The sequence below is a fragment of the Pteropus alecto genome, unplaced genomic scaffold, assembly GCF_000325575.1.
Source record: "Pteropus alecto unplaced genomic scaffold, ASM32557v1 scaffold10, whole genome shotgun sequence".
In the NCBI taxonomy this organism is placed as follows: Eukaryota; Metazoa; Chordata; class Mammalia; order Chiroptera; family Pteropodidae; genus Pteropus; species Pteropus alecto.
In genome coordinates this window covers 4705852-4733005 of record NW_006431210.1, presented here as the reverse complement: position 1 = coordinate 4733005, position 27154 = coordinate 4705852, and the positions used below count along the sequence as shown (strand labels likewise).

The 27154-nt window shown below is 34.0% G+C and overlaps 1 protein-coding gene and 1 pseudogene across 15 annotated transcripts in view; one reads left to right on the top strand and one right to left on the bottom strand.

The window, feature by feature from the left end:
• RBMS3 (RNA binding motif single stranded interacting protein 3) overlaps positions 1–27154 on the bottom strand; it is a 631961-nt gene that overhangs the window by 198234 nt on the left and 406573 nt on the right. For all 15 annotated transcript variants that reach the window (XM_006905714.3, XM_015597384.2, XM_025039137.1 and 12 more), the window contains one exon: positions 23363–23442. In XM_006905714.3, the coding sequence (XP_006905776.1) occupies positions 23363–23442 (80 nt within the window). The remainder of the gene's footprint in view (positions 1–23362; positions 23443–27154) is intronic.
• On the top strand, positions 13837–13955 carry LOC112470373 (annotated as a pseudogene).

The following is a 27154-nucleotide window of genomic DNA, read 5'->3' as shown; positions in this document are numbered from 1 at the left end:
CCTGCTGAGATTACTAACAACTATGTTCCTGTGCCTTTAATGCTGCATACCCACCCTCTGAAAGGAAAAAAAGATTTAAATTGAATTCATCAAACACTACAGGTCTCCTTCATTCTCTGTCTTTGAGAGGAGACCATGTCTCTGGCTGTGGAGCATTATTCCTTCTCTAATAAACTTTCCTATTGTCTCTAACTCTGGTGTGCACATGAATGCTTTCTATGTATAGTCAAAGACCCTCTCTCTTGGTGTAGGACTTGAGTTCCCATTTTGGGGGAGGGGATTTGCCCAGTCCTGCATCAGTAGGTGCTATTATTGTTCTCACTATACAGATGAGAAAGCTGAGTCACAGAGGGGCTAAGTCACTTGCCCAAATTCCTACAACTAGAAGGTAGTAGAGCTGTAATTCTGATCCAGGCAGTTTGGTTTCAGAGTTCAATTCCTGTTGTTTCTCTCTCTCTCTCTTTTTCTTTTATTTTCTTTTTTTTGGAGCAGTAAAGATACATGCACATGGTAGTAGATGACAATGCTATGAAACTCTGTGTCAGAGTATGAAGCCAAAGCATGAAGGACCCTACATTTCAAAGGAAGGACTTCATATGAAATATGAGAATCAATAAAACACACATGAACTCCTTTGCTAGAAATCGAAGTGCAATTTGGTTTGAGTATTTATTTTTTGATAACTGGAATTGAGATTGTAAAAAAAATAATTCTAACTATTGTAACTACACACAAACTTTATTTCTTTAATATAGTTTTTTGTTTTTTTTCCATCTCTGATTCAAGCTGGTTTTGCCCAGACGATAGCATTGTTACTGACTTGCTTTTTCCACCCTTTTCCTTCCATCTCTGTATGCCTGCTCCTTTAATTATTAGGACATAAGATTAACTGAGTCTCAGGTCAATAATTATGAGGATAATAAGTTTTGGTTGGACTTTAGACTAAGGATAACATCTTGATTTTAGATAAGTTTTAGCCCCAGGCCCATCAAGGCACAACAATCCCACTAAGCCACAGGACCAGGCCATGGGATCAGATAGGATGGCACCATGACTGAATCCAGAACCAGACACAATGATCAATTACCTCATCCCTTTCCATTTGTCCAATCAGTTGCACCCACAACCCCAATTCCCTTAATTTCCATGACTACTGATTTTTCCCTATATAATCTGGACTCCTGAGACAGCCAGGAAGCCAAGCCTTTGAGCGATAGCTCTCCTGTGTCTCTGGGACTTGCAGCTCTCTAAAATAAATCCTTACTTTCTTTGCTGAAAAACTCATCCATATCTGACTGACTTAGATATGCACAGGCAGATGTACCCCTTTTGCTCCGGTAATGCTATGGACTGAAGCAGGAAGCCAAGGTTTGGATATTCATCTAAATCCATTTTCTCTTTCTCTTTTACTTTTAGACTAAAAATTCCAAGGGTACAAAAGAGAAGTAATAGTGATCTAGCATTACATGGTAAACGACTATGCTGATACAACAATGAATTCTAGTCCACGCACCTTTTTTTTTTTTTTATTTTAACAAATACAATTTAAAGATAGAGCTCATTGATGTTTCTTGTCACAGAATATATTTAATAAACTACAATAGGCTATAAAACACATCTGGAGAGTAAGATTTACCATTTTTTTAATTTAAAAAGTAAAATCTGGTCATTTTAGGGGAAAAATAAATCAGTAAGGATTAAGTGTAGGAATAATCATTATATGCTAGTGTTAATTTAAGTTTTTTATTTATATGCCCATGATATTGTGATATAAATGCAAAATTCATTGACATATCTGTGACTGCTTTGTTAATGGAAGTCTCTACTGGGATATCCACAAACAAACTTTTACTGGACCTTACCATGATGTCTTAGGAGAGGAGGTACTATCTTGGTTCTCCCAGCTGAATAGATGGAGTTTTGGACTAGAGGAGAGTTCTAGCCACTTAATTGATGGGCTCAAATGTGCTATCTCTAAGGTAGGAAAATCCTCCACTCTTAATGATAAACAGTAAAATCTATTGTTTATAGATTGGCCCACTTCAAAGTCATCTTCCAAAAATGGATTTTCTAAGGAAAAAGGGGAAAAAACAACCAAAAAACACTGCGAATCTATTTGAATAATGTCAGCTAAAGTACACAACCATTTGTTTTAACCTTTTTTTTTTTTTCTTAAATGACATCCTGAAACTCCAAAGATGATAGATAAGGCTTTTAAGCATCATTTCAACGTCTTTGGTCAGTCACTTTCATTTTGTAACATGGAATTTCTGTTAAAACAGCAATACATAAAAAATAGGATTGACTTCAAGGCTTTAAGATGAGATCAATGCAGGAAATGGAAATGCAATTCTAGGAGGCAGCATTTACATAACACCCTTCTTTGAAAGAAATCAATGTTATTTACCTATTCACTCCCACTTATGTATGAGAGGCTTTTAAAAAGCAAACAAACAAAAAAATAAAAGGACTCTTAAAAGCAAGATTTCTTATAAGACTTCACAATCTTACTAGTGCAGAGGAATAAAGTGCACATTCTACCAGGGGCTGGGGTGCAAGGGCTCACTCTGACTTTCTTTCCTGTTTCCAAGAAAGGCTAAGACTCAGGGCAGGGGAGGAGCCCAAGCTGAACAAACAGACAGGGTGTGTGGAGTACAGAGTCAGGGGATGTTCATCACAAAGAAGTAAAAGCTTTGAAAAGTAAATGTAAATCAAATTTGTATTCAAAGATCATACAATTTGGAAAATTTCACTCAATATCAAAGTATAAATATTTTACTATTGAGGCTACAAAGTATCTCGGTATTTTAAACTTCAAAATTCCTCTGACTCGAAAAGCAAAAAAATGGGCAGGCACAAAAAAGCAGTCTTTTTAAAAATTAAGTAATTCTCCTGAATCCTTAATCTCTTCCTGTAAAACACTCTGGTAAATCACAATACCAGAGAAATGAAAGGAGGAGGGATCTCCTAGGTCATTTTGGAGAATCTCCTACATCTGTGTAGGCTCATTCCCAACGGTATGCTTTTGAGAACTTTGATATTCAATGAAAAATCATCAAGGCAGGATTTTCTAATGACTATACAAGGAGTATAGGTTACAGATTACTCATGAATGAATCATGCCCTTTGGAAAGTCATAAACCCCAAATCCACAAAATACATCAATATGTCCCATCTATACTAAGGTTAAATTGTCCTCATAATGGCCTATCAAAATTTACAAAAGATGCTTTACAAAATTAAACAGTATAAAGCAAGTGTTTTCATTCTTTAAATATGAGATCTAACCTTTACAGCACAGTTATATTTTATTTTGATAAAATGTTTTTGTAACAGAGTGAAATGCTTGATCTCTCAGACTCTATCTTGTTCAAGCCTATATTGTTCTCAGGGCCTTCAGGCTAATAGCTTCTGCTTTGTCTTGCATTTAGACATGCTTGCTAATCAGTAGAGGAATTCTGCTTGTGGCTTGAGTTTTACAAAAACAGCCCCTTCCATTCTCACTTTCCTTGACATAAAAGAATTCTGATTTCTACTTTCTTAAGATGGATTTGAGGAACCACTAGGGCTTCCATCTTCTCCACTGGTGACTTCTCTGATTAGAAAACCTTTCCTTACTCCAAACTCTGATGTTTCGAGTTTTGGCCTTTTGAAGAACTGGGCATATGGACTTTGGAGCAGTAACATTTTAACTTTCATATGTTACTTTTCTTTTATTTTTTTTTATTTCCAGAATGAATTCTTTAAATTATATTTAAAATATTGGATAAAAAATAATTTCTCTCTATCAATGTAGGAGAAAGCTATTCATTTTAGTAAAAATGTGTTTATGGTCAAAGAAAATGGAAAAGAATCTTGGCATAGTTTTTTTTTTTTAGCTAAATCACCTGTAAATATTCAAAGAATTATAAAATATTGTAACACTTTCTGTTTTTAAGATTTTGAGTTGGAAGAGATAGAAAATGAATAGCACTGCCTATAGAGTAGAAGTCACTTAAGTCAGACTCTCTAGGGTACTCAAAAACCATCCTGGTATATGTGCCTATAATTTGAAATGGGTGCCAGATGGTATAGTTTTCCTTTAGTAACAAGCACTCAAAGTTGAAAGTCTCCTGAAAACATTGAGTTTGTCTCACTTAAAATTATAGATGGATAAATCATAAAATGACCATATATTTTGGAGGAGTAGTTAAAAATTAAATTTTAAAGGTAGTGTGAAAAAATAGATAAGCAAAACAAACAAACAAACCAACCAGGAATATTATTAAAAAGAAGAGATATGTCAGGCAGTGGTGGGCATAGCCCTCCCAGTTATTAAAACATCATATAAAATGTTATTAAAGTTGCAAGTTAGCATAAGATTGGACAGAGAAATAAATAAACACAATTAAAATTTCAAGGAAATTTAAAAACATAAACGGTCATTTAGTAGATGAAAAATGGAGCATTTTAATTCAATGAGAAAAAATGTATTATTCAATAAATGATATTGAAATAATTGGCTAACCATGTGGAAATAAAGAAAAATAAATCTGATTACTCCATTTTATAACTTTAGCTAAAATAAATTCGAGATTATTTCAAGATTAGGTTTTTGAAAATGAAATGATAAAATTAATAGAGAAAAAATATTTTAATATTTTTAAAGTGAGAATTACAAAAAAACTATAAATAGTCTTTTTAAAATTTGAAATGGCAAAAAAGAAAACAAACTATGAATGAAGGCAAAAGGGTTGAAAAACACCAACTTCCTTTAACATAATAAAGTATGTATAAATTAATAAGAAGGCTACCAGTCCAGTTGAAAATGGACAAGCAATATGAACAGAGTATTCAAGAGAAAAATATCAAAACTCAACACATGAAATGATGTTCAACCTGAGTTCACATTTGTCTTATAACCTATTTGGCAAAATTTAGCTAAATTAGATAAGCAAGCATGTATTATTTAACCAGCAATTCCAGTTTATGTATTTTTCCTGTAGATATGTTTGCATTTATGTGAAATAAGGTACAAACCTTATTTTTCATTTTTGTAACTATCTGCAATAGAAAAGGATTGGAAACAACCGAGGCATCTACTTTGAAAATTTTTATAAAAAAGTATTGTACATCTGTACAATAGAATACTATATAATAATTAAAAATAACAAGGGAGCTTTCCTTGTACTGTTAAGAATAAACTTAATGGTACATGATTAAGTGGAAAAAAAAAAAAAACAGTTGAGAAGAGAGTATATACTTGCCACCACTGGAGTGAAATCACAAATGTATGTTTGGGATTCAGGAACAGCCTTTGGAAACATTATAATGTTCACACTAGTTCTCTAGGGAGGAAACTAGGGTGGCTGTACCACATGAAAAGGACAGCACTACTTTTCAATGTGAAGTTTTGAATTTTTAAAAATTGTTTGTACATATTATCAACTCAAAATATAAAGTAAAGCAAATGCACATTAGAAGAAGAATCCATCATAATCAAGTTTTAAATTTCCAGGAAAATAAATGGCTTAATGTTTTAAAATTTAGTTATGTAAGAGACAACAAGTTGAGAATTAGATAATGATTACTCAAGTTATTAGATAAAATTCAGGATCCATTACCAATTAATAGCACACACACACACACACACACACACACACAAGAAAAGAAAAAGAAAAGAAAAAGAACACTGATTTGGCATTAAAAATGGATACTTTATCATATCCAGTTTCCCAAATGCCCTTCAACTGGACAATAAACAAATGAGGTACAACAATTCAATGAAATGCAACTCAACTATAAAAAAGAATGGACTAATGATATATTCAACAACATGTGTGAATTTTAAATGCCTTATGCTAAGTGAAGGAAGGCAGATTCAGAAGACGACATGCTGTATGATTTTATCTGTATAACAATTTGCAAAAGGCAAAACTGTACAAATGGAAAACAGAGTTGTGATTTCCAATAATTAAAGGTGGAAGGGAGGGTTTGACCACAGAGGGGAAGCATAAAGGAGTTTTTAGGAACTATTCTGTATCTTGATATAGTTCCCTAATAATATATCATTTACACTTTGAAAAAAGTGTAACACAATTATTTTAAAGCAGATCTGGAAAATGGAAAAAAGAAAGAATAGCTAAAAATAAAAAAGAGAAAGTAAAATCTAGAGCAAGGAGTTGTTCTGTAAAATTATAATGATTACATAAATGTATTGGTGTGACTCTTCTGCAAACAGGCACAGATATCACAGGTAATTAATTAGCATATGGAAAGGTGATACAAATAGTATGAAAGGAATGGATTAATTTCTAAATGCCGCTGAGATACCTAGTTAAATAATCAATTTAGACACTTATTTGATGATACCAAAGATACTAAGGAGCTAAATGTAGAGAAAGGTAAAAGGTATAGAAATGAATTCTAATAAAATCTCTTATATTTAAAGTGATTTAAAAAGAGTGCAATGGAAAAAGATTACTTTATTTCACATAAAGTTAAATTATTATTTAAAAAAAATAGAAGTCAAAGTTCAACAGAAAACTAAAAAAAAAAAAAGCAGGTGAGCAATGTGATAGACAAATGCTTAATATCTTTAACATACAAAGTACTTAGTTAAAACAGTAGGATTGATCAAATTCAGTTTTTAAAAATCTAACTAGATAGAACTTAACCCAAGTAGTTTAAAATCAAACCCAAACTGACCAAACCAGCTCCATCTAGTTCTATTCGATTCAAAATGCTCATCAGGATATGATCTGGACACTCGACCTGAGTCTAACCAGCATGAATTGGCTTCCATCAGTTGAAATTTGTTGGCTGAAATTTTTATAGTATCAAAGAGGTTCCAAAAGCATCATCCTGCTTCTCTTTGGCACGGATCTTCTATCTTTAACTTTTAATCTCAGTAAAAATAGATGCTCCTGTAGAATAATACTTGATCCCTCTCCTCTGGGTGGAGTTAATCATTTCTCTTTTTACTCAGCCTCCCCACCCCCGCCACCCCAGCCCATTCTCTGGCTCCTTCATTACACTTCTTCCACTGTGTGTTTATCTCTCGCCTTGAAAATGTATTCCTATGTCTACTTTACATTCAACTTAAAAATATTTATTTAATGAATAAATTAAAAAAATTCAAATGTCTACTAGTGTAAAAGATATTGATTATCATCAAGTAAACTAGGTTCTAGAGTATACAATCTTTTTATACCTTCAGTCATTGAACTATATGGATTTTCTATCAAGTCATCAAGATTTGATTTTTTGAGGGGTCGTAATCTGGGATTGCTGGAATTGTTTTCACCCCAACAGACATTACTTTCTTTTATGGCTTTGAGATTTGCCGCCCCCTTGTAACCATAGAAGGAATTCTACTCAGTTCTCTGAATTGGGTACCTGTATTAATTATTTTTCTAAGTGGTTCTTTTTGGCCCTAAAAAGAGCATCAATGGCAAGATATTATCTCTCCAGTATCTCAGGAACACAAGGAATAAAAAAGCATTAAGAGATCCCGCTTATTCGTCATGACCTTTCAGACCATTTGATGAAATGATATACAGATGAACAACAAAAAAAATGAGTCTAACTTTTTTATTATTATTATTTTTTATTTTTTTTAGACAAGACAACCCTTGGTCGACCTCACAGATTGCAAGGACCTTGTCAGCTTATGATGCCTTATTTTTTTAATTTTTTATGCCTACAGCACCTGGTCTTCCTAGGTGGTCTCCCTTCCAAGAACCAGGGCTTGTTCAGGGTGGGATGGCCGTAGACGATTCTAACTTTTCTAATGAGGCTTTTTGTAATATGCCTTTTCTTCTGATCCAGCTCTCAATCTTAACATACAATTTAGAACAGGAGAAAAATCATTCTACAGCTTAGTTTTTGATGACTGTTTTTCTAGCAGAAGTTTCTACAAATTATCTTTCTTTTATCACAACAACAACAACAACAACAAACAATATTTTTACATTATTAACATTAGTAGAAAAACCAAAGTGTACGGTTTGCTGAAAGTAATAGCCAAATATTTCCACTCTTCTGAAAACTAGAATGACTATTAAAGTAGACAGCTGAATCTCAAGGAGGAAGATGGACTAAAGGAATGCAACATTTAACACAATACAGAATTGTAATACTCATTATATTTAGCAAATAAGGAAGAAATTTAGTCTGACATGTTTGCAAATGTAGGAAAAACATGCATAGGGGAAGAGTTATTAAATTTCTTGCTGCTTTCTTCTCCTATAACATTTTCCCTTTCCATCCAAGAAAAGACACGGTTTAGTATAACTAAGTGCTATTTACATATAATAGTTAGTATTTACCAGGAACATTCCAAGAAAATTATATATTTATATTACTACATAAAATTTAATCCACAGCCACGCTCACAATACTAGTACAGAAAGGAACTATGATGATTTCCCTTTTGTTGATGAGAAAATTTGAGGCACAGAGAGGTTAAGTAATTTGCTGAAGATCATACTACTAAGGCAGAACTAAATTCTGGGCTCAATCAGTCCATTAACTATGTCTGAGTCTGAGCAATTTACATAAATCTGTAAGTCTCAGCCTCCTCATCTGCAAAATGGAACAGGGCCTTTTTCCTAAGCATACTTTGAGAGTAAAATAGAATAATCCGTAAAGCACTAAGCACAATGTTAGGCATATAGTAAACACTTCTTTTTTCTCCACGAAAAATGTATTCATTGATAGGATGTGGGGACAAGAGAACAAAGACATTTCCTGACTCTAACTGTATCTCCCCCGACCCCTGATCTTTACTGAGATAACTGACATACAATGTTGTGTAGCATTAAGATGGACAACATGTTAACTTGATACATGTATATGCCGTAAAATGAATACCACCATAGCATTAACTAACACCTCTTCTAACTGTATCTTTTAGAAGATACTGGTGTCAAAACTGAAATTGAAGTAATCACATAAAAAGAATAACAAGAAATACTCTACGGTCAGACAAAGGGAAAAAAAGACAAATATGCAGAAACTGGAAATTCCTAAATCCTGAATTTAAAACATGAAACCCAAAGACATAAATTTTCTTCTCCACAAAAGCCCAAAGAATGTAAAACAGTTCTACTGAATCAAGGATGAATATGGTTCTGTGCCAAAACGTATTAAGGCAGCAAGAGATTAACAATGTAAATAAAACATTTTCTGAGTGAACAGGTGACAAAGGTCAAGGGGAGAAGCTCTTGGTGCTATTGATAAAGGACTTCATTAAGCCAACAGGGAAAAAGGGTATAAATATTTATTTGAATAACACTTCAAATCAATGTAAAGGTTAATGAATCCATCCTTCTGATGGCATGGGGCATTAGAGCTCCCATGCACTGCAAGGACAGAATCTCCAGGAAGCTTTAGGAAAACAGAACCTTTATAAGGACTAGAATTGTGTTGTCAAAGGATTTTAATTAGGAAAAAATCTAATTACTAGTGAAGAATTAATTGTAACAACCAATAAGATGGTTGCTGTTCCAATACATCTGTTTCATAACTATTTTGTTTCTTTTATTTCCATAGGCCACTACTTTCTTTTTTTTTTTTTTAATTTGGAGACAGGAGCAATGGAAAGTAGAAAGTAGAATGGAATGATGATTTAACCTTTCTGAGGAAAAAAAAGGATTTTTTTTTTGTTTTTAAATATTCTTCAATCCTCAAGAAAGTTTTTGAGATTTAATTATTTTAAAATTTACGAAGAGGAAGATATTTCTATATGGAATCATCATAGTTGATGATATCTGCATTCACTTTACAAACATTTACTAACAATGTATTATTAAGAGAGAATTAAAAGAGTATTAAGAAATCACAGTGGCATAATGTGCTCAACTATTTTCAATTTATTTCAGTGTGCCTATATTAAGCATCTGAGACCATGTTCAAATGTTCAGCATTAGAGGAGATATAGGATAAAAAAGGCATAATTCTGCCATCCAGTGGGATAAGGTAAGTATAGAGTAATTATCATACAAAGTTACACATCACAAATGGACACCCTGTGTAGGAGAAAATGATTCAATGTGATGCAGTGAGAGTTAAGATCACAGGAGTTAGAAATCAGAAAAATCTGCATGAAAAATGTCGTACTGATCTTTGAGCAGGATTTCTTTGGGAAACGAGGGTAGAAGAAGGGGACGCCATGCCCTGTGAACTAGTGGTACAAAGATATGCCAAGAAATCATTACCGGAAGTTGGAGAGCATATTTTTTTTTTTTGTAGTTGTTTTACCTAAAATAATGACTCTTTGCACTAATGCAGCCATTTTGGTCCTATAAGAAGTGTGACCAATGTTTACAAATCTAGGAGTCACCAGAGCAAATTTCAGGTAAATATTTTTCTGATTCTATACTCTTTCATCCCAGAAAACTGTCAAGCTTCAGACTGGACACTGAATTAATTGGACACCACTGTAGAATGAGATATGGCAACTGCATGCATAAGGCTAGAAATTAAGGGTAGTTCTTATCTAGGAATAAGGGAGGTTTCCTTATACAGTCCATGTACGAGATGATGCCCATCAATAATTTTAGCTCATAGAACTCAACTGTTAAATAATATTTTCAGCTTACAGGGTAGACGTAATAAAACGATTCTCATGTTGCAAATAAGTGTACTAAAAATGCTTCATTATTTATTTCCTGCCAGAACTTTTGTGGAGTTCTACAAAATCTCTCAGTTAATTCTAGCAACACTAGCATAAATGAGGCATTTTAAACTTCTAATGAAAACGTTAGATTCCACGAACAATCTGTCAAGGGGCTGAATGACTTGCACAAGTTTGAAAGTAAAGAAGAGAAAGTGCCAAAACTCAAACTAAGATCTCTCTGCCTCCAATGGAGGCATATAGCATATGTTCGTCCACCAATTATATTCACAGAGGGAAAAAGGTCTTAGCCATGAGGTTCTGTTAGAAAGCTTATCATAAACTGGATGGATGCTGCTCTTTTCTTTAACATCATATAGATGCAGCAAAGATGCAAAACGTTTGTCCCTGGAATGGGAGAAAAGAGATGCTCACAGGGTGTAAATAAATGTTAAATTGTGTCTTTTCAAAATAAATTACAGGAGAAATTTTATCTTAAATTCTTTCATCTATTACATGGATTCATTGGATTAAAATTAAAACCAGTTACTAAAGATGACTAGAAAATTATTTTTCTTAGAGATCTTTCATATTAGGTTAAGAGGAAAGAGCTTAAAGAAATTATGATTTTATGCTTCCACAGTTAGAGACTTTACCATTTTAGAAAATTTAAAACAATGATTTTATATGAACTTTAATAGTATACAATATTCAATTAGCTACATGTTAGTATTTACATGATTATTATTAGTAGTAGTAGTATTTACTACAACTAGCAAACCTAGAAGCCTGTATTTAAGATGTGTCTTACATGGTGAATAGGGCTCTATAGTTCAGTCTAGTTGTAATATGAGCACTATATGACATTAGCAGTGACCAAAAGAAATGACACAGAACAGTTCTTATGATGATAACAGAATTCTCATGTCAATATCCATGGTTAGTCTTCTGGTTCTTAGATATTAATCTTAAACTCTTCCTAAATTCTTGCAGAGTCACATGCCACTTACAAATTTCACAGTTCCATTCCTATAATGCCAGCGTGCCACACATGCTGTGCATATAGATTGTTCCAATAAAACATTCACATATTCTGTCAAAGAATATACTTTTTGCTAATATAATGATAATGCAAATATTCAGAAGAATATTGTCTCTGCATTGGAAAACAAAATATTCACTATAGATTATGAAATCTGCATGCTTATTTCCAAAATAATAATAATAATTCTTATACTTAAAATAACTTTCTAGAACACACATAAGTTTTCAAAATAAAACCAGAAAAATGAGAGGATATTTTAAATTTCATCTTCACCCTGGTTATCTTTATTAATCTTTTCAAGTTCTAAGAAGATGAAAAGGCTCAAATCTTGAATTTAACTCTATATCAGTGGCATTTAAAATTGTTGTTTTGTTTTACTGTAGACCCCAAAGAGCTTTTCTTTATATAATGTCTATTGATATTTACCATTTTAAAGAATAAAACTGAGTAAATTTTAGATATTTCCTTATTATTTTTAAAAGAGAAATAATAAACTCATTACATGATAACATAAGTGATGCATTTTTATAAAAAATATTTTCAAAAGCAAAATACAGACATGAGGGGCCTTGTTTTATATTTTTGCAAATCTCTGTAATTTCTGGCTTAATAGAAGACAGCTGGATTCTCATTCTTCTTCTGCATTTAATTTGTTGCAATATCACACTTCATGTTGCCTCTGGGAAACTCCATTCTACACCCATGAGAGAATCAGAGTGAAAAAGGCGGTATTATGTCAGTATTATGAAAATACCTTGACCTTGCAGACCACTGGAAATGATCTCAGGGACCCCACAGGTCTCTCCACCACCATTTAGCTCAAACAGACCATGCCATCTTAAAGTAATTGCACATAAAAATAGGTTAGTTTCACTATTTAAATTCAATATTTTTGTATGTTTTAAAGAATATTTGTATTAAAATCCCAGTATCTTGTATGTTGGTACCATTTTGATTCTTTATCAAGTCATTAATTAGCTAAATCATGCTACTATCCTATTCGCATGATCATAATTCTATTTACCACTACAAACGTCTTATCAACAGTCTAAGCTTTTTATAGAGAGCCTGTTACCTATCAACAACTGATACTGTACTTAGAGTATGTCTACTATGTTTATCTTCGGGGAAGTCAGGGAAGCTGCAGAGATAATATAAGTCACACTCAAGTGTTCTCATCAGCAGCAAAAGAACTGGGATATAAAAACTCCAAAAGCTGTCAATCACTGTTAAGGACTGCCCCAACCCTGGGGATATAACTTCCTAGGCACTTCTGCCAATGCACTCATTGTACAGAGGCTCCCACATCCTGAGGGCTGTCCACCTAGAAAGAGGTCCTGGCTGATGGAAATAGGGCAAACATCCCGGTAACATCTACTTTAATACCAAACAGCTAGGAATCAACTTCAACTTTTGAGTCAGTTTACTTTGAAACATTTCAGTGACTCAGCTAGTATAACTATTTGATAAAAATTTCTGGTCCAAAATAAATCCCACTCTCAGTTCAAGAGGAATGGCTGTTTCCATATTTATAATCTCTTAATCTTGCCTCAGGGTTGTCCTCTACCTCTGGTTGAGAAATACATTTTAGTAAGTTTTTTTAAATCACTTGAATAATAAGAATTATCTGTATATCATTTTTAACACATAGCAAGTATCCATAGTTGCCTCCCTGATTTTCACTTTGTGTTTCAAAACTAAGCTTTCATGTTAAGACTCAACCATGTAAAGCTTTAAGATACTTTTTATTTCACTGAGCAGTGAGATGGAGTACGAGCATCATCTATGCATTAAATATAGTCATCTATAACTTACAGCTGATATCAGTTATATGAGTTCTTCTAAGCTCTAATGATTTTTCAATAACAGGGATTATTGAAAACAAGCATTAGGTTGAGATCTAAGAAATCACATTGGCATGAATTTAGATTTACAATTGGCATACTTTTCCTGCCGTATTTTATGAAACCAGATGGTTTTACTTAATATTCGATTTATCTGAATCATGAATAACTTGCTTTAAGATATAAGAACTCATCCTAAAGAGCTTTCTTTTTGGATGTTTAACTGTCTTCCATGCTAACATATCCTTAAGAGAAGGTGTAAAGAAACTGTAAAGTCAAAATAATTAACAAGAGTCTCTTTTTCCTATTTAACATACAAACAATCGAGACAATTGAAAGTTTAAAAAATAGTCTACAGCCATGCTACCCTGAACAAGCCCGATCCGGTCTGATTCCGGAAGCTAAGCAGTGTCGGGCCTGGTTAGTACTTGGATGGGAGACCACCTAGGAAGACCAGGTGCTGTAGGTGTAAAAAAAAAAAAACAAAAAAAAAAACAAAAAAAAAAAAAACAAGAGATTGTAAGATGACAAGGTACTTGCAATCTGTGAAGTCAACCAAAGGTTGCCTCGCCTAGAAAAATATAAAATAATAAAATAATACAAAATAAAAGAAACTAAGAAAGTTCTCTGGAAGCTGTTTAGTAATGTAATTTAGAGATAGTTTGGATGATATTCAGTTGTAACAAGTTCTATTGTAGTCTATTGGTTTTCTGTTGCTGCAATAACAAATTAACAAAAATTTATGGACATAAAATTACACAAATTTACTGTCTTATAGTTCTGTAGGTCAGAAGTCCAACATAGATCCTATTTGGCTAAAATTGTGATGTAAACAGGGCTGAGTTCCTTCCCCAAGACTTTAGGGGAGAATCCAATACTTTACTTTTTTCAGCTTCCAGAGACTACCTACATTCCTCCCTCTGTCTTCAAGGCCAGCAATGGTGGGTCAAGTCCTTCTCAAAAGCATAACTCTCATCTCATCTGCTCTTCTTGACTTTTAAGGGCCCTTGTGATTACATTGGGTCCACCCAGATAATCCAGAATAATTTTTCTCTTTTAAGGTCAGTTTATTAGCAACCTTAATTTCAAATGCAACATTAATTCCTCTTTGGGGAATTAGGAATTCGATTTTGGGGGAGGGGGAACATTATTCTGCCTACCTCAAGCAGATATTTACTTATTTAACAAATAATTATTAGTATTCTTCTGTGACATGTATTGGATTAGATGCCTGAAACATGAAACAAAGAGCAAGGTGCAATCCTTACATTAGTAGGGTTCGTGGGCTAATTGTTTAAAAGTATAGAGAAAGATACTCATCAAAGTTCCTTTTAGAAAAATGTCAATCTAATGGGACAAAAGTGTCTTGGAAATATATGAAGTTTAAAAAATAATCATAAATATGACAGTTTCCTATAAAATATTTCTTTTTCTGTACTGAAAAATGACTATAATAACAGCAAATGAATTGATTTGTTATTCATAGACTTAAAGAAGAATACAGAGAAAACAGCTATAAGGAAAAAATGCTGGCTGGTTCAGAACTTGCTTAAGAGAATTTTTCATTCATATTTCTTCTAAAATATTTTCTTAAATTTTGCAGATTTTTCATTCTAAAAAATTAGATCATAAATAATAAGTTGTGTGCATGGGCAGGCTCCTTGATGGTTACTTGGAGAGAGTAGCAGGTGTTTAGGTCAGGACACTATCCATTTATCCAAAATATGTTAGAATGTGTTTTTAAAACAATGCTAGTAAATGAGATTCTAGATTTGGAATGCACTAAACACTTAATTATTCAGAACTTGGTTTCCATGGCTCGTGTCTTAATTGGTCTTAAGCCACTCAACCCTTTTTGCTTGCTAATAGGACTCATTTGGACAACAGACACTAAATGCATTAACTACTAATTAGTGATACTGACAGAAGGCAAAGCCCAAAATTGTCTTAGAAATAAAATTAAGGTTTTATAATTTATTTTGTACGCGTTTACTGTGAAATCTTCAATGCAGAAATGTTTGAAGACCTGAATGTAGTTAGTATTTTAGAAATAATAGATGAGGAGGACTTGTGACTTTGGAGATAGAAAAACCTCTTCATCTCTCTTCTCTATTTCATTAAATTATGACTGGGTAAAATAAAAAAGATTTCTGAGCCAAGTAGAGACTCCAAACTAATTCCGCTATTACTCATTGATGCTTATACATAATTATGGAAAATATATGGTTAGCAAAGCATGTTATATTAATTAAACACTATAGATTTTAATATAGTATTACATTATAATAGGAATAATAAGCCAATGTAGTAATTCCTCTAGGCAGAGAGAAGAAATATCATGCCAAAAGGGGCAAAAGCATAGACCAAGGAATTCTTTTCTGTTTATTCTCAAGATATTCACATTTATTATGTGAAGAAGAGGGATTAAAGGGGAGAAAGTACAGCATAGTAATAGTGCTTAACTAGATCCAATGGCAAAAAGTTAAGATGCAGACATTATTTCAAAATAAATTAGGCAAGACCATTTGACATGTTAAAAACAGAATTCATCATTGTGCCAAGAATGAGTTATTTAAAGAACTAAGAATTAAACTGCCACATAACTAACACCTTGAAAACCAGTCTTGAAAAAAATGAGACATTCTAAAAGTAACTAGAATCTCAATCAAATTTTTTCTTTTTCTTGCGAATATTAAACACCCTTTTCCCTCCTCTCTTTTTTCTCTCTTTCCTCCCCCTGGTATATTTACATATACAAATGAAAATTTTTATCAAAAATTAAGAAAAGATTTAAAAATTTCTCTCAATGTCTGCCTCCAAATTTTTTGATGCTTGTTTAGCAGGAGCTGTGTACCCTCATACATACCCAGGGAGTTCATTAAAAGCAGACATAAGTATGAGGGTTATTCAACTCGTGGAATTATGCATCAACTCCAAAGAACATTTACTGAGAATCTATACTGAGCTAAACAATAGCCCTTGAAACGACAGAAAAGAAAGAATCCCGGGTTTGGATAACTCAGTGTCAAAAAAATAAAATATTACTTCAGCACTGTTCAAACTTCCTAATCTGCTCCTATGAAGGTTAGAACTTCAGAGAAAATCAAAGGAAATGTGAGATTAAGTAAGGAAATCTACATTATTGTTGAAAAACCTTTTAATATTCTAATCAGAAGTCTCCAATTGTTCAGCTAGAGATCATCTCTTTTACTTCAGCCAACTACAGGCATTGCATACTGGAGCTCGTTGTCAACGTCACCACTCTACATTTATTCAATTTATCACAAATTCCTTTCTCTGTGACCTTAATTTTTCATGACTGCATCTTACTTTCACTTTGCTTGCCTTACGACTGTTTCCTAGTTCCTAATTCCCTCCCATTTTCATCAACCATCCACCTCTTCATGGGCTCAAGTGCTTTGTGGTTAAACATGTTACTGCTGGCACTTTGTCCTTATCTTCTTCTATACCTCCCTTGCTGAATTAAAACCCTGTCTATGATGTGTCTACTGTCACTAATATTTCACTTCATCATCCTTAATATGTGGTTCATAAGTGCTATGGTAAAAAAAACAAAAAAAACAAAAAAAACCCATGAAAACAATATAATTGGTCCATGAAATTCATTTCACTACTTTAGTTGGGTCTACCTTCCTCTAGCATCATAAATTTTAAATCAAAATGTAGTTCCCCATCACAATTTCTAGAATACTTGCCTTAATTTGAGTTCCCCAAAGTCAGAGTCTGGGACAAGGTTGTTTAATTGGGAGCTGATGTCAGGAGGCAGATATGATGTAAAAGGGAAAGAAAGGTAGGGAAGAAAGAAAATCCAATAAAGGGTGCCTCATTGAGCTTGTTAGTTCTGTGGGCAAACTCCTAAGGAACACTTAGAATGTAACTCAGAATTGTCCCTACAAAGGACAAGAGGTCCACTCTTATGCACTGATTCCCATGTCCCATTGTTTGAGGGTTGTCTCAGGGAGTGATAACTACCAAAATCTGCAAAAAACCTATGTCGGGTTGAGTAAAATTTTACAGATTTTTCCCTGAGGTAGAAAAGTAGAGAAAATCAATGGATGCTTGAGATGAGATCCATCCGGAGTATATGGAGACTGCCCATCTCATTTGCAGCTGCAAACACAGGTGGGAAGAGGGGTTACAGTATCAAGCACAAAACTCATTCCAATCATTTCTAATCTCCTGAATGCGATCCCCTGTATATCTTCTTTATCCAGATTTAGAAATGTAATCATCTCTCTCCCCCATTTCCCTCCATCCAATCAGTTACTCAAAACGTGTTTACCTTTGCAGTATCAGGTGTATGTGTAAGGTTGAAAAATGATTGACCAAGTCCACATGCACAGAATTCAGACAAATTCTAAGGCTCTATTGACCTTGAAGTTGTCAAGCTGATTCGTAAAGTTCATTAGTAATATTCCAACAGTGTTTCATCATGAAGCCACTGTATGTTTGGTACATAGAAATAATCTAGGAGGTATCACTAACATTCAAGATAAGAAGCTTCATAGAAAGCAGCTACTATTGCAAAATTCCTCTTAATGAGAAATCTGAACTTGATACCCAGTTAGGAACTGTAGTGTTTACAAAGTTTATTAAATAAATTATGTTTTAGTTTCACAGAGATAAACAACTCAGTATTAGGTAATGCTTCCCCTTAGTAGAATTCTAAAGGTATATTTTTGCTAAACTGTACACCATAATATTTTTCTATAGTTGCATTTGTGGACTTAATAGACTGGTACCACTGAAGAAATTCTGGTTGGGAGGGTCTATAACATTTTCCACTGATAAAAACTTGTACATTTATTGCTCAAATATTCAAAATTTCAGAATATGTCTTTTAATATAAATTTCATTTAAGCACATTGTTGATATTTTATTCTGGGGGAAGTTTTACATTTAACAAATAACATTTTCTTTCTTCATTTAAAAAAAAGATCAGATTTTAAATATTTTCCTTACATGCTCCCATGAAGTATACAAACATATTCACAATATATTTTTTAAATTTATGTCAACACACAATAGTAAAATTATATGTCAAAGCATCAAGAAGGCACAGTTTTATTTTATTAGAAAAATGATTCCTCCGTCAATTATATGTCCAAATTTGTTGATCACGAGATTTGTTAAAAGATCCCTAAATATGCTGAATTTTCTCTCAACCCTTTCCTGCTTCTTGGAGTTCCTTAGGGATTAGAAATAATTATCTGAAGAGTAAGAAAATCATACTAAAAGATAATTATTCCATTTTCTTCTGGAAAGACTGCTCCACTAATAAGAACAGGTGCTTACAGGCAAAAGTCTAGTTTGAGAGAAAAACATGATTTATTTTTCTACAAACTAGCCTGCACATTCTGTTCATCAATACCTGTCCCTACATGTGGAAGCCTTTTCCACATCACTCTTCTCTGGGGGCTCTTTGAAAGTGAGCCTTTCAAGTTCATGCCCTATAGATCCCTGAAGTGTCTGGGAACTTACCCTTTGCTTTTGCTAGAGGTTTAAAAATGAAACGCTTTGGGGTTGCACAACATTGCTGTGCAATTCATTATGGGACAAAGAAATGTCTGGGGTTAGGCAGGCAAGCAACTAATGATCCTTCATTTTGTCCAGAAAACATCAAGATCGATACGTGGGACATGCAACATTTATGGAACATTGTGTTTTCGTTTTCCTCTAGGGAAGGGAGAAAATGCTGGATGATCTCTTTCTAAGGATGGCTACAATGATTGATGCTGTTTAATAAACATCTTTGGCCTCTCCTTCCCACCTGCTAGTAACTACACAGATGTCTGATCTTTGTTAATTTCCTGTACTATGTATACCGGGATTCAAATAATTTGATTTTGGGCAGGTATATTCAGCTTCATTGATCCAGGTAACCAAAATCAGGGAATAAAATAATTCAAGTGAACAGAGCTAGTTCTGAGAGGCTGTAATAGGCATTAATTAACCATGATGCATTCATTAGCCCTTTTCTCATTTAGAAAGAAAAAGTGCAGCTCGCTGCCAGCGTTCATTTAACATCACACGTAGGAATGCCACATTTTCTAAGATTTGACATTTTCAGCAATTGAGAATTTACTGTATTTTGTAAATGGAAATACCACTACTAAAAACAGAATGCTATAAATAGAATGATATCATTTGTTTCTAAAGACTATTGATATACCAGTGTGATACGAAAATAATAATAAAAGCAAGATATTTTTTGGCAGACTTTGGGAGTAAGGTTAAGACTGTAATCCACAAGTTGTCTTAGGGTAAATGCTGCAGCCACAAGTGCTACTGGTGAGTATTCTTGGGACAAATGGGTAACGGGTTAGAATTAGATCTTTTATAAACAAGTAGGAGAATCCCAGAGAAAGAAAGCATGAGTCCAAAGAAGTATCTGCAGTTTCCTTCTGACTCTCATAATCTGTCAAGTATCAAAACTAAATGCCATCATGAAATGTATTTAATGAGCAAATTGTTCCTAGAATGATGCAAATAAAAATGGAGGCAGTAACATAAATGTAGTCAATGTTATATGTCCTTGTAAACATCCTTAACTATGATGTTCTTAGAATCTGAAATCCAGAGCAATGTTAAAATTTTGGGTTGAAGTGTATTTTTTTTGTGGGTTTTTTTTTTTTTTATAGTAATGTTACAGTAGGGGATTTAGAAATTAGGTGACCATATCAGGGGGGAAAAAAAAACCAAACTTTGCTTCTCCTTTAAGTGGTATCATTGCCAAGAGTGACAGAAGTCAAAACGGCACTATATTTGCCCATGACGTGTGTACATTTCCCCAAGTCATCTCTGAATGGAAAAGTAAATTTCATACCAATGTTCTCTACTTGCTTAGACTAAGGTTAAAAGCAGGGCTCTAGTAATGAGAAAAAGATAGTCGATTTAACATGCCATCTTTTCAACAGTTTTCTTATGGCCTGAGAATTTCAGGTCATTATTGGGTTATTGTGGGTCCCTCAATCACACAAGCTTAAGGCATTTTACTGAAACAATCAATGTGAATTTTATAAAACCACAAACTTCTGGATTCAAAGATATCTAATCTTGACAATGTGGAACACTGAGATTTTTAAAATAATTTCCTGAATTCTATTTTAGTTAGAGTTAGGTGAGATCAATTATAGTTGGTTTTAATTAGTACACCCACAAGCAAGAGCAGTCTCTCTAAAATTACATTAATATTTAAAAAGTTAGGAAATTGGTCACTTCTTTCGAAAATACCAAAGGCATGGCTTCTGATTTGATATCAGAGCTCACAGTGACATCCCACGCACAGTCTTCAAGGGGGAAGAGATAACTGGATTAGAATATGAGTTTCTGAAAATAGATTTCAACCACCTACAACAAATAAACAATGAGGATCACTGAAGGCAAACAGCACACTCCCAAATTTGATTATACTCGTTTTGACTTAGTAAACGTACCTAATGAGGTCATTTTACTACTTTATCTTTTGAAATACCTACATCTTACATTATATCCTCTTTTATTCCACAGAGAATTTAAATATCAGAGATTAAATATGTTCTGCTAGCATTTGAAGCCTTTATTAAACTATCTGACTCCGAATAGATAATTAAGCAAATGCAAGTACTAATGATGATCGATACTGTATATTTAATTCTACTGTGTTGAGTGCAAATCTCAGAAGCATACAGGTATATCTCTTAAAAGTTTTATAACTGAACCTAATTATTTTGCCTCTCATGTTCCCATGAGATAAAAGTGAATGAGAAACTCTAAGTTCTTGCTATTCACAATGTTTCCATTGGGTGTAGCTATGATATTAGATAGGTTGATATCACAGCCTGCATATTTCAGAAGAATACCCAGATGTTTGGGAGATTTTTAGTGACGCTCTTTGTCTTTAGCATTAAATTGTATTAGTCAGCTGTATGTTTTATTGGAAAACCAAATAAAACAATTTCAAATTGATCAAGTCAAGAAAGATTTCATTGGTTTTATTTTTCTGAAAAAGAAGAAACCTAAAACACAGAGACCTGTATTAAAACTTGAATCAACAATGATTTCTATATAATTTGCTCATTCTTAAAAATTTTATATACCCATATAATTCACACATAGTTTGAATGTCTTCTATATAAATACACATCTGTTGTATAAAATAGGATAAATAAAGAGAAAATCCTCTAACAATTCAACTTTTTTATTCAATGATGGGTTTTGAATGGAGCAGTATCTTAAATTGCTTTTTATGCTAAAGGAAAAAAATAAAAAGTATGTCTCTTAAAATGCAAGGACAGCTTACATGCTGAGATGTAAACTGCTAACTCTTTTCTTAACAACACTATATGTCTCCAATAGGATCATAATGCAGTCAGTTCTCAAGGCAACGTTATGCATGGAAGCTAACCAAATCGTGTCACAGGCTTCACTGTGTGTTGACTCTTCGATTAACCAAGAGATGTTACTTTGGATTTTCCAGATCATCCAAGTATCAATCTGAAGGGCCTTTCTCCTTTTCTGACATCCTCCTCAAACCAACCAATTCATAAAAAGACCCTGACTTCTCCACAAAACATTTCTCTTTTTGCTCAGACTTTTTCTTCCATATAACCTTAACATAGTCTAAGGAATTGAAATGTTCAATCCCTGAACTCTTTAACTATGGATTTTAAATAGTAGACACATTACATAGAAAATGCTATAGAAATCCAGCTTTAAAAGTTCAAAAGAAAAATATTATATGGCTGAAGAAGTCACATTTTCCTCCTAAGACTCACCAAAAACAAAACAGCAACAATAAACCAACATGCGTTATAGTCAGATATCTCTTTATCTACTTGCAGTTCTTATTTTTTTAGCACCTCATTCAATCTTTAATGTTTTTTATGCATGAGTAAGATATATTTTTAAATTTACTCACCTAATATTAAATACTTTCCATATATTCTACTACCAGATTAATATCAGACATTTCTGCTTAAGCCCTAACATGTAATATATTCAATTCTTGCATGTCAAATGCAATTCTTAGTAACATTTTACAATGTGTGTAGTTAAGAATTTTGCCTTGAGAAATGTGTGATGTCCTAGGATGGTCTAGATTGGTGTTCCTCAAAGTATCTCTGATGAATGAACAGTTTTATTAATTATTTTCAATATATCAATAACTGATAGTTTTGAAAAATATGAAATTTATGCACACAGATTTTATGGCAATGTCAAATTGCTATAAAGGTTTCTAAATGCTTACTCTTGGTTTCTGTGCTCTTCTTGCTATGGATTGGTAAGATATGTTTGAAAACTGGCATCAATCTGTGAACTCTACTGTGAACCTCACTGTTCAGACATTTTATAAATTAGAAAGTGAGATACTAATATTTAGTCATAAAATTTCTTCACTTTAAGTGCATTTTTAACTGTTCTTTGCTATGTTTTTCTTCTAATTCACTTAATAGAATTAGCGGCAGAGATTCAAAAAAAGGCCAAAGAAGAATCATCAAGAAGCTTTGGGTAGCTTTGAGAAAAATGAGTTGGTACACAGGATTAAAAATGGAACATTTGCCCGGCCAGTAACCAACAAAGGGCCTTACCATGTACACATTCTAACAACAGCATTAAGCCTAGACGCTTTTGAACAATCGTTTTATGGCAGTAGTCCCCAACCTTTTTGGCACCAGGGACTGGTGCTCCTACGAGAATCTAATGCCTGATGATCTGAGGTGAAGCTGAGGCGGTGATGCTAGCACTGGGGAGCAGCTGCAAATATAGATGATGCTTCAGTTGCTCACCTCCTGCTGTGTAGACTGGTTCCTAATAGGCCATGGACCGGTACTGGTCTGTGGCCCAAGGGTTGGGGACCCCTGCTTTATTTCTTACCTGGGATGCCTGGTGGTGTTTTCAGATATTTTCCATTAAAATGTTGAATTACCACTTCACATTTTTCAGTAGACTCCATTCTGGAAAAAGAAGTAAACGAGGGATCATATACTTTTCATGAAGTTGTGCATATTAAGGAAAAAATAAATAAAAACAAAAAAGGAAATAAGAAAGCCATGGAAAAGCTTGATTTGAAAATATTACCAGAGAATTTATCAATCACTGACATCAAAAACTCATTGTTTAGAGTATTATTTCTTATATGAAAAGTTGCCTACATGGCTGGCTCTGTGCTGAGACTTCACCCAGAGGTAACACCGAGGCAGTATCTTATTTAATTCCCACAACGTTTGGCAATTGAAAGTACTTGATAAATGAGGCTTAGAGGGATGAACTACTTTGCCAATAAGTGTCAGAGCCTGGATTGTAACTGAGGCCTGACTGACACCAAAGGCGTCCTGTAACTGCTCAGTTATACTGCTAAGGAGATTAAAAAGTCGTGTCATCATCACCATCACGGCACTTTTACCAAAAACCCACTGGGAGAATGATATAAAAGAGAATTGTTTGGTGTCCCAAATGTAGGATGAAAATGTAACTACACAAACCTCAGGTCCTGAACTTTTTTAATTTTGAATTTTGAACAATCCTCTATTCTTTTTATACTAGATATCAATATCGCTAAACTGTATTTTTTTGTGCCAATTTTTGTCATTTCATATAGAAGCTAATGAATGAAAATTTTGAGCCATACTATCTAATGTCAATATTGGCAGTGTTGTCATATCTTAAGTAGACTAGTATCAGAGATATTTCCTAAATAATCAGCTATAACTGGGCTTCATTATTTTATAAATTCGGATGGGGAGATAAAAATTAAAGTGTCGATTCTGACTAAAGGAAGTTAAGTCCTTCAACAGCACACTAGAGACAAAAATAAATTTAAGAAACAACACATACATATGGAAGAATGTGCATGAAATGTGTGAAATTTGTCTAAAAGGCAAAGTATAATTATAATTTTGGACTTTCTGCTCTGTTATTGATATGAGCTATCTTGGAATGGAGCCCTTTGACACAAGTTGTAAAATTTTCCTAAATCTAATCCTATGTGTATTTTCAGAATGTGTTATGTGACCACATTATATGTAAAGGATACAAGATAAGGAAAAAATATGTAAACAAATGCCAAATAAGTTATACATTTATTACAGCTATCGGAATTGAAACGTGAGAGGAATTCCAGAAGCCGGGGAAATTCTGAAAAGTGGGCACATCAGGCCGGAGGGCCCTTGGAGAAGTAATTAGGGCAGGGGACTGGTTTTTATGGGGAAACTATTAGAGCAAAGCCGAGAGATGCAAACAAGAGCATCTGAGTTACCAGGTTAAAAAATTTGAAGATGGTATCCAGAGCATGTTTTATCTGGGGAGCTGAAATTATTTTCTGACTCGAATTTTAAAAAGTTTCTGATGTACATTCCAGCATAGAGTGGGAGGACATTTTTCCACATTGATACACATGGCAAATCTCTACCTACTAAGCAGGACTGGCTTTAGGGTCTGACACCTGTGCAGAACCACAGAGCCACACTCTTAGAACAAGTCTGTACTAGGTTTAAAACTCTGTTGTCATCATCCTGAAATTCTTAATAATTTTCTAACAAGGGGTCCTTCATTTTTATATTTCATTGGGTTCCACAAATTAAGTAGCTGGTGTTTGTATGACAAGAAAGTACAGGAAACTAATTTGACATTAATCAATTAGTATTCATTCATCAAATAGCCCAACGGATCCAAATAAGTGTTATTTTGAGGATGATCTGAAGAATGAATTGATTTTCTGTCCAAATGAAAAAAAAAACTCTTCGAGCTTAGTAACATGCAATTAAAAATGATAAAAATATAAAAACAAAGGTAGTATTTTGTTCATTTAGTCACATTTTCCCCCAAATCAGAAGATATTTGGATCAGAAAGGCAAAATAAATCTTTCCGCATTCCAAATATTAAAGAGTGGCTAAGTACAATATTCCTAACTTCAAGTTTTCTTCTGGTAGAATCTTTTACAGTAAGTCTTCTAACTTTTTTTTTTTTTTTTAAGTAGGAAACTTCCATTTCTAGGAACAAAAGAATTCTAATTCTGCTCTTCCTCTCTTCCCACAGGATCTACTATCTATTGTCTCTTAGGGAACATAACCTTCCTTCCTAGCAGAGACGTGAATGGGAGAGAAAACCTAAGCCCTTAATTACTACAGATGTTACTTTATGGAATTTTTATTTCAGGAGAGCTACAGAATGAAAAGCTTATGCCCCAGAGCCCCCTCCCTGTTCAAGCTCTCTCTGGGTACTCATCTAGATAAAAGGCAGTTAAGAATCTAAAGCTTGCTTGCAAGAGTCCTACAAATCAAGTCCTTTCTTTGTCTTAATATGACATGAAATTCTAAATGAAGACTAAAACTAGATGGGTGTGTGTGTGTGTGAGTGTATGTGTGTGCTTGTTGATTCTCCATATGTGTTTTAGGGAATACAGAAAAAGGTAAGGAAAAAAAATCAAGTGGCTAATCCACTCGATTCGCCTAAAATATTTTTGTTCTGGTTTGAAAGACTCAGGTCTTCCCTTTTAGATTCTATGTACGATCGTCTTTTCTTAAGACTGTTTTAAAGCCATTCAAGCTGGATGGGGCCTGTTTCTGTGAACACAAAGACAGCAGCGTAGACTGTTCACTTTAACTTCATTTAGATTTAACTAAGTGAATGTCTACAGTGAGCCTTTAGAGACTCTTGTCTCTGAAAGAATAAATGCAATAAAAGTCTGTTTTCTGTAGCTGCCGGCGCTTAGTGTCAAATCATGTTATGCTGCACCACCCAGCAGTGACAATTTCATTTTAATACACGGGGCACATTTTAACAAGGCAAAACAGTCCCAACAAAGATGGCAATATAGGACCTGCCAAAGGGAAAGGCTCAGTGTTCCTCATGCGTTTTATATGGGAGCAGAAAAAAAGTGAGACCCAGGGAGCTCTGGGGGGTGAGGGAAGGAACAGACTGCATTTGAATAGCTACCTCTGAAGAACGTGCCCATTTTCTTCTCAAGTTTCACAATTAACTGCTTTGAAATGCCAGCTCAAACTATCTGCAATCTGGCACACGCTTCAGTTGAAACTGACACTGGCATTATCAAGTGGGTCTGAAAAGGCTGCATGCCAGACAAAGCTGCCTTTACATGTCCCTTTCAGAGGGGCCACTGAATCACTACAACTGCATCTATTCTTCCTAGGCGGTACCTGAACCCCCCTCACGTCCCTCAGAACAGCTCGCGTGCCAGGCCAACCATTCACCCGACAATACATTAATTAGGTTCTTACAAGGCTCTAATCATTGTATAAAGCTTAAGGGTTTCCTGTTAGGTCTGATGTTTAAGTATAAATACACATTAAAGGTCCTATTTGACATTCTTTCTTGTCTCAGTGCCTAGGAACCTGGCTTCAGTCATTCAAAACGCACCACAGAATTGTGATTTTTTTAAAACTTTTTTTATTTTTTTCAACAGCTACTAAGAGGAGCTAGTTTCACAGCCAATACAATTCCCACAGGCAAATTACATCAGATGAGAGTCTGATCCAATATTAGTAGAATGTTCTGGGTCAGACTTTACATGCAGAGGTGAAAAACTATTTTGCAAAACCATTCACAGCCTACCTATCTCACCCCAACAGAGAATCTTTCAGTTTATGACCTTAAAGCAATAAGCATCATTGAACATGTATTTAAAACAAATCCACCCTGTCATTTAT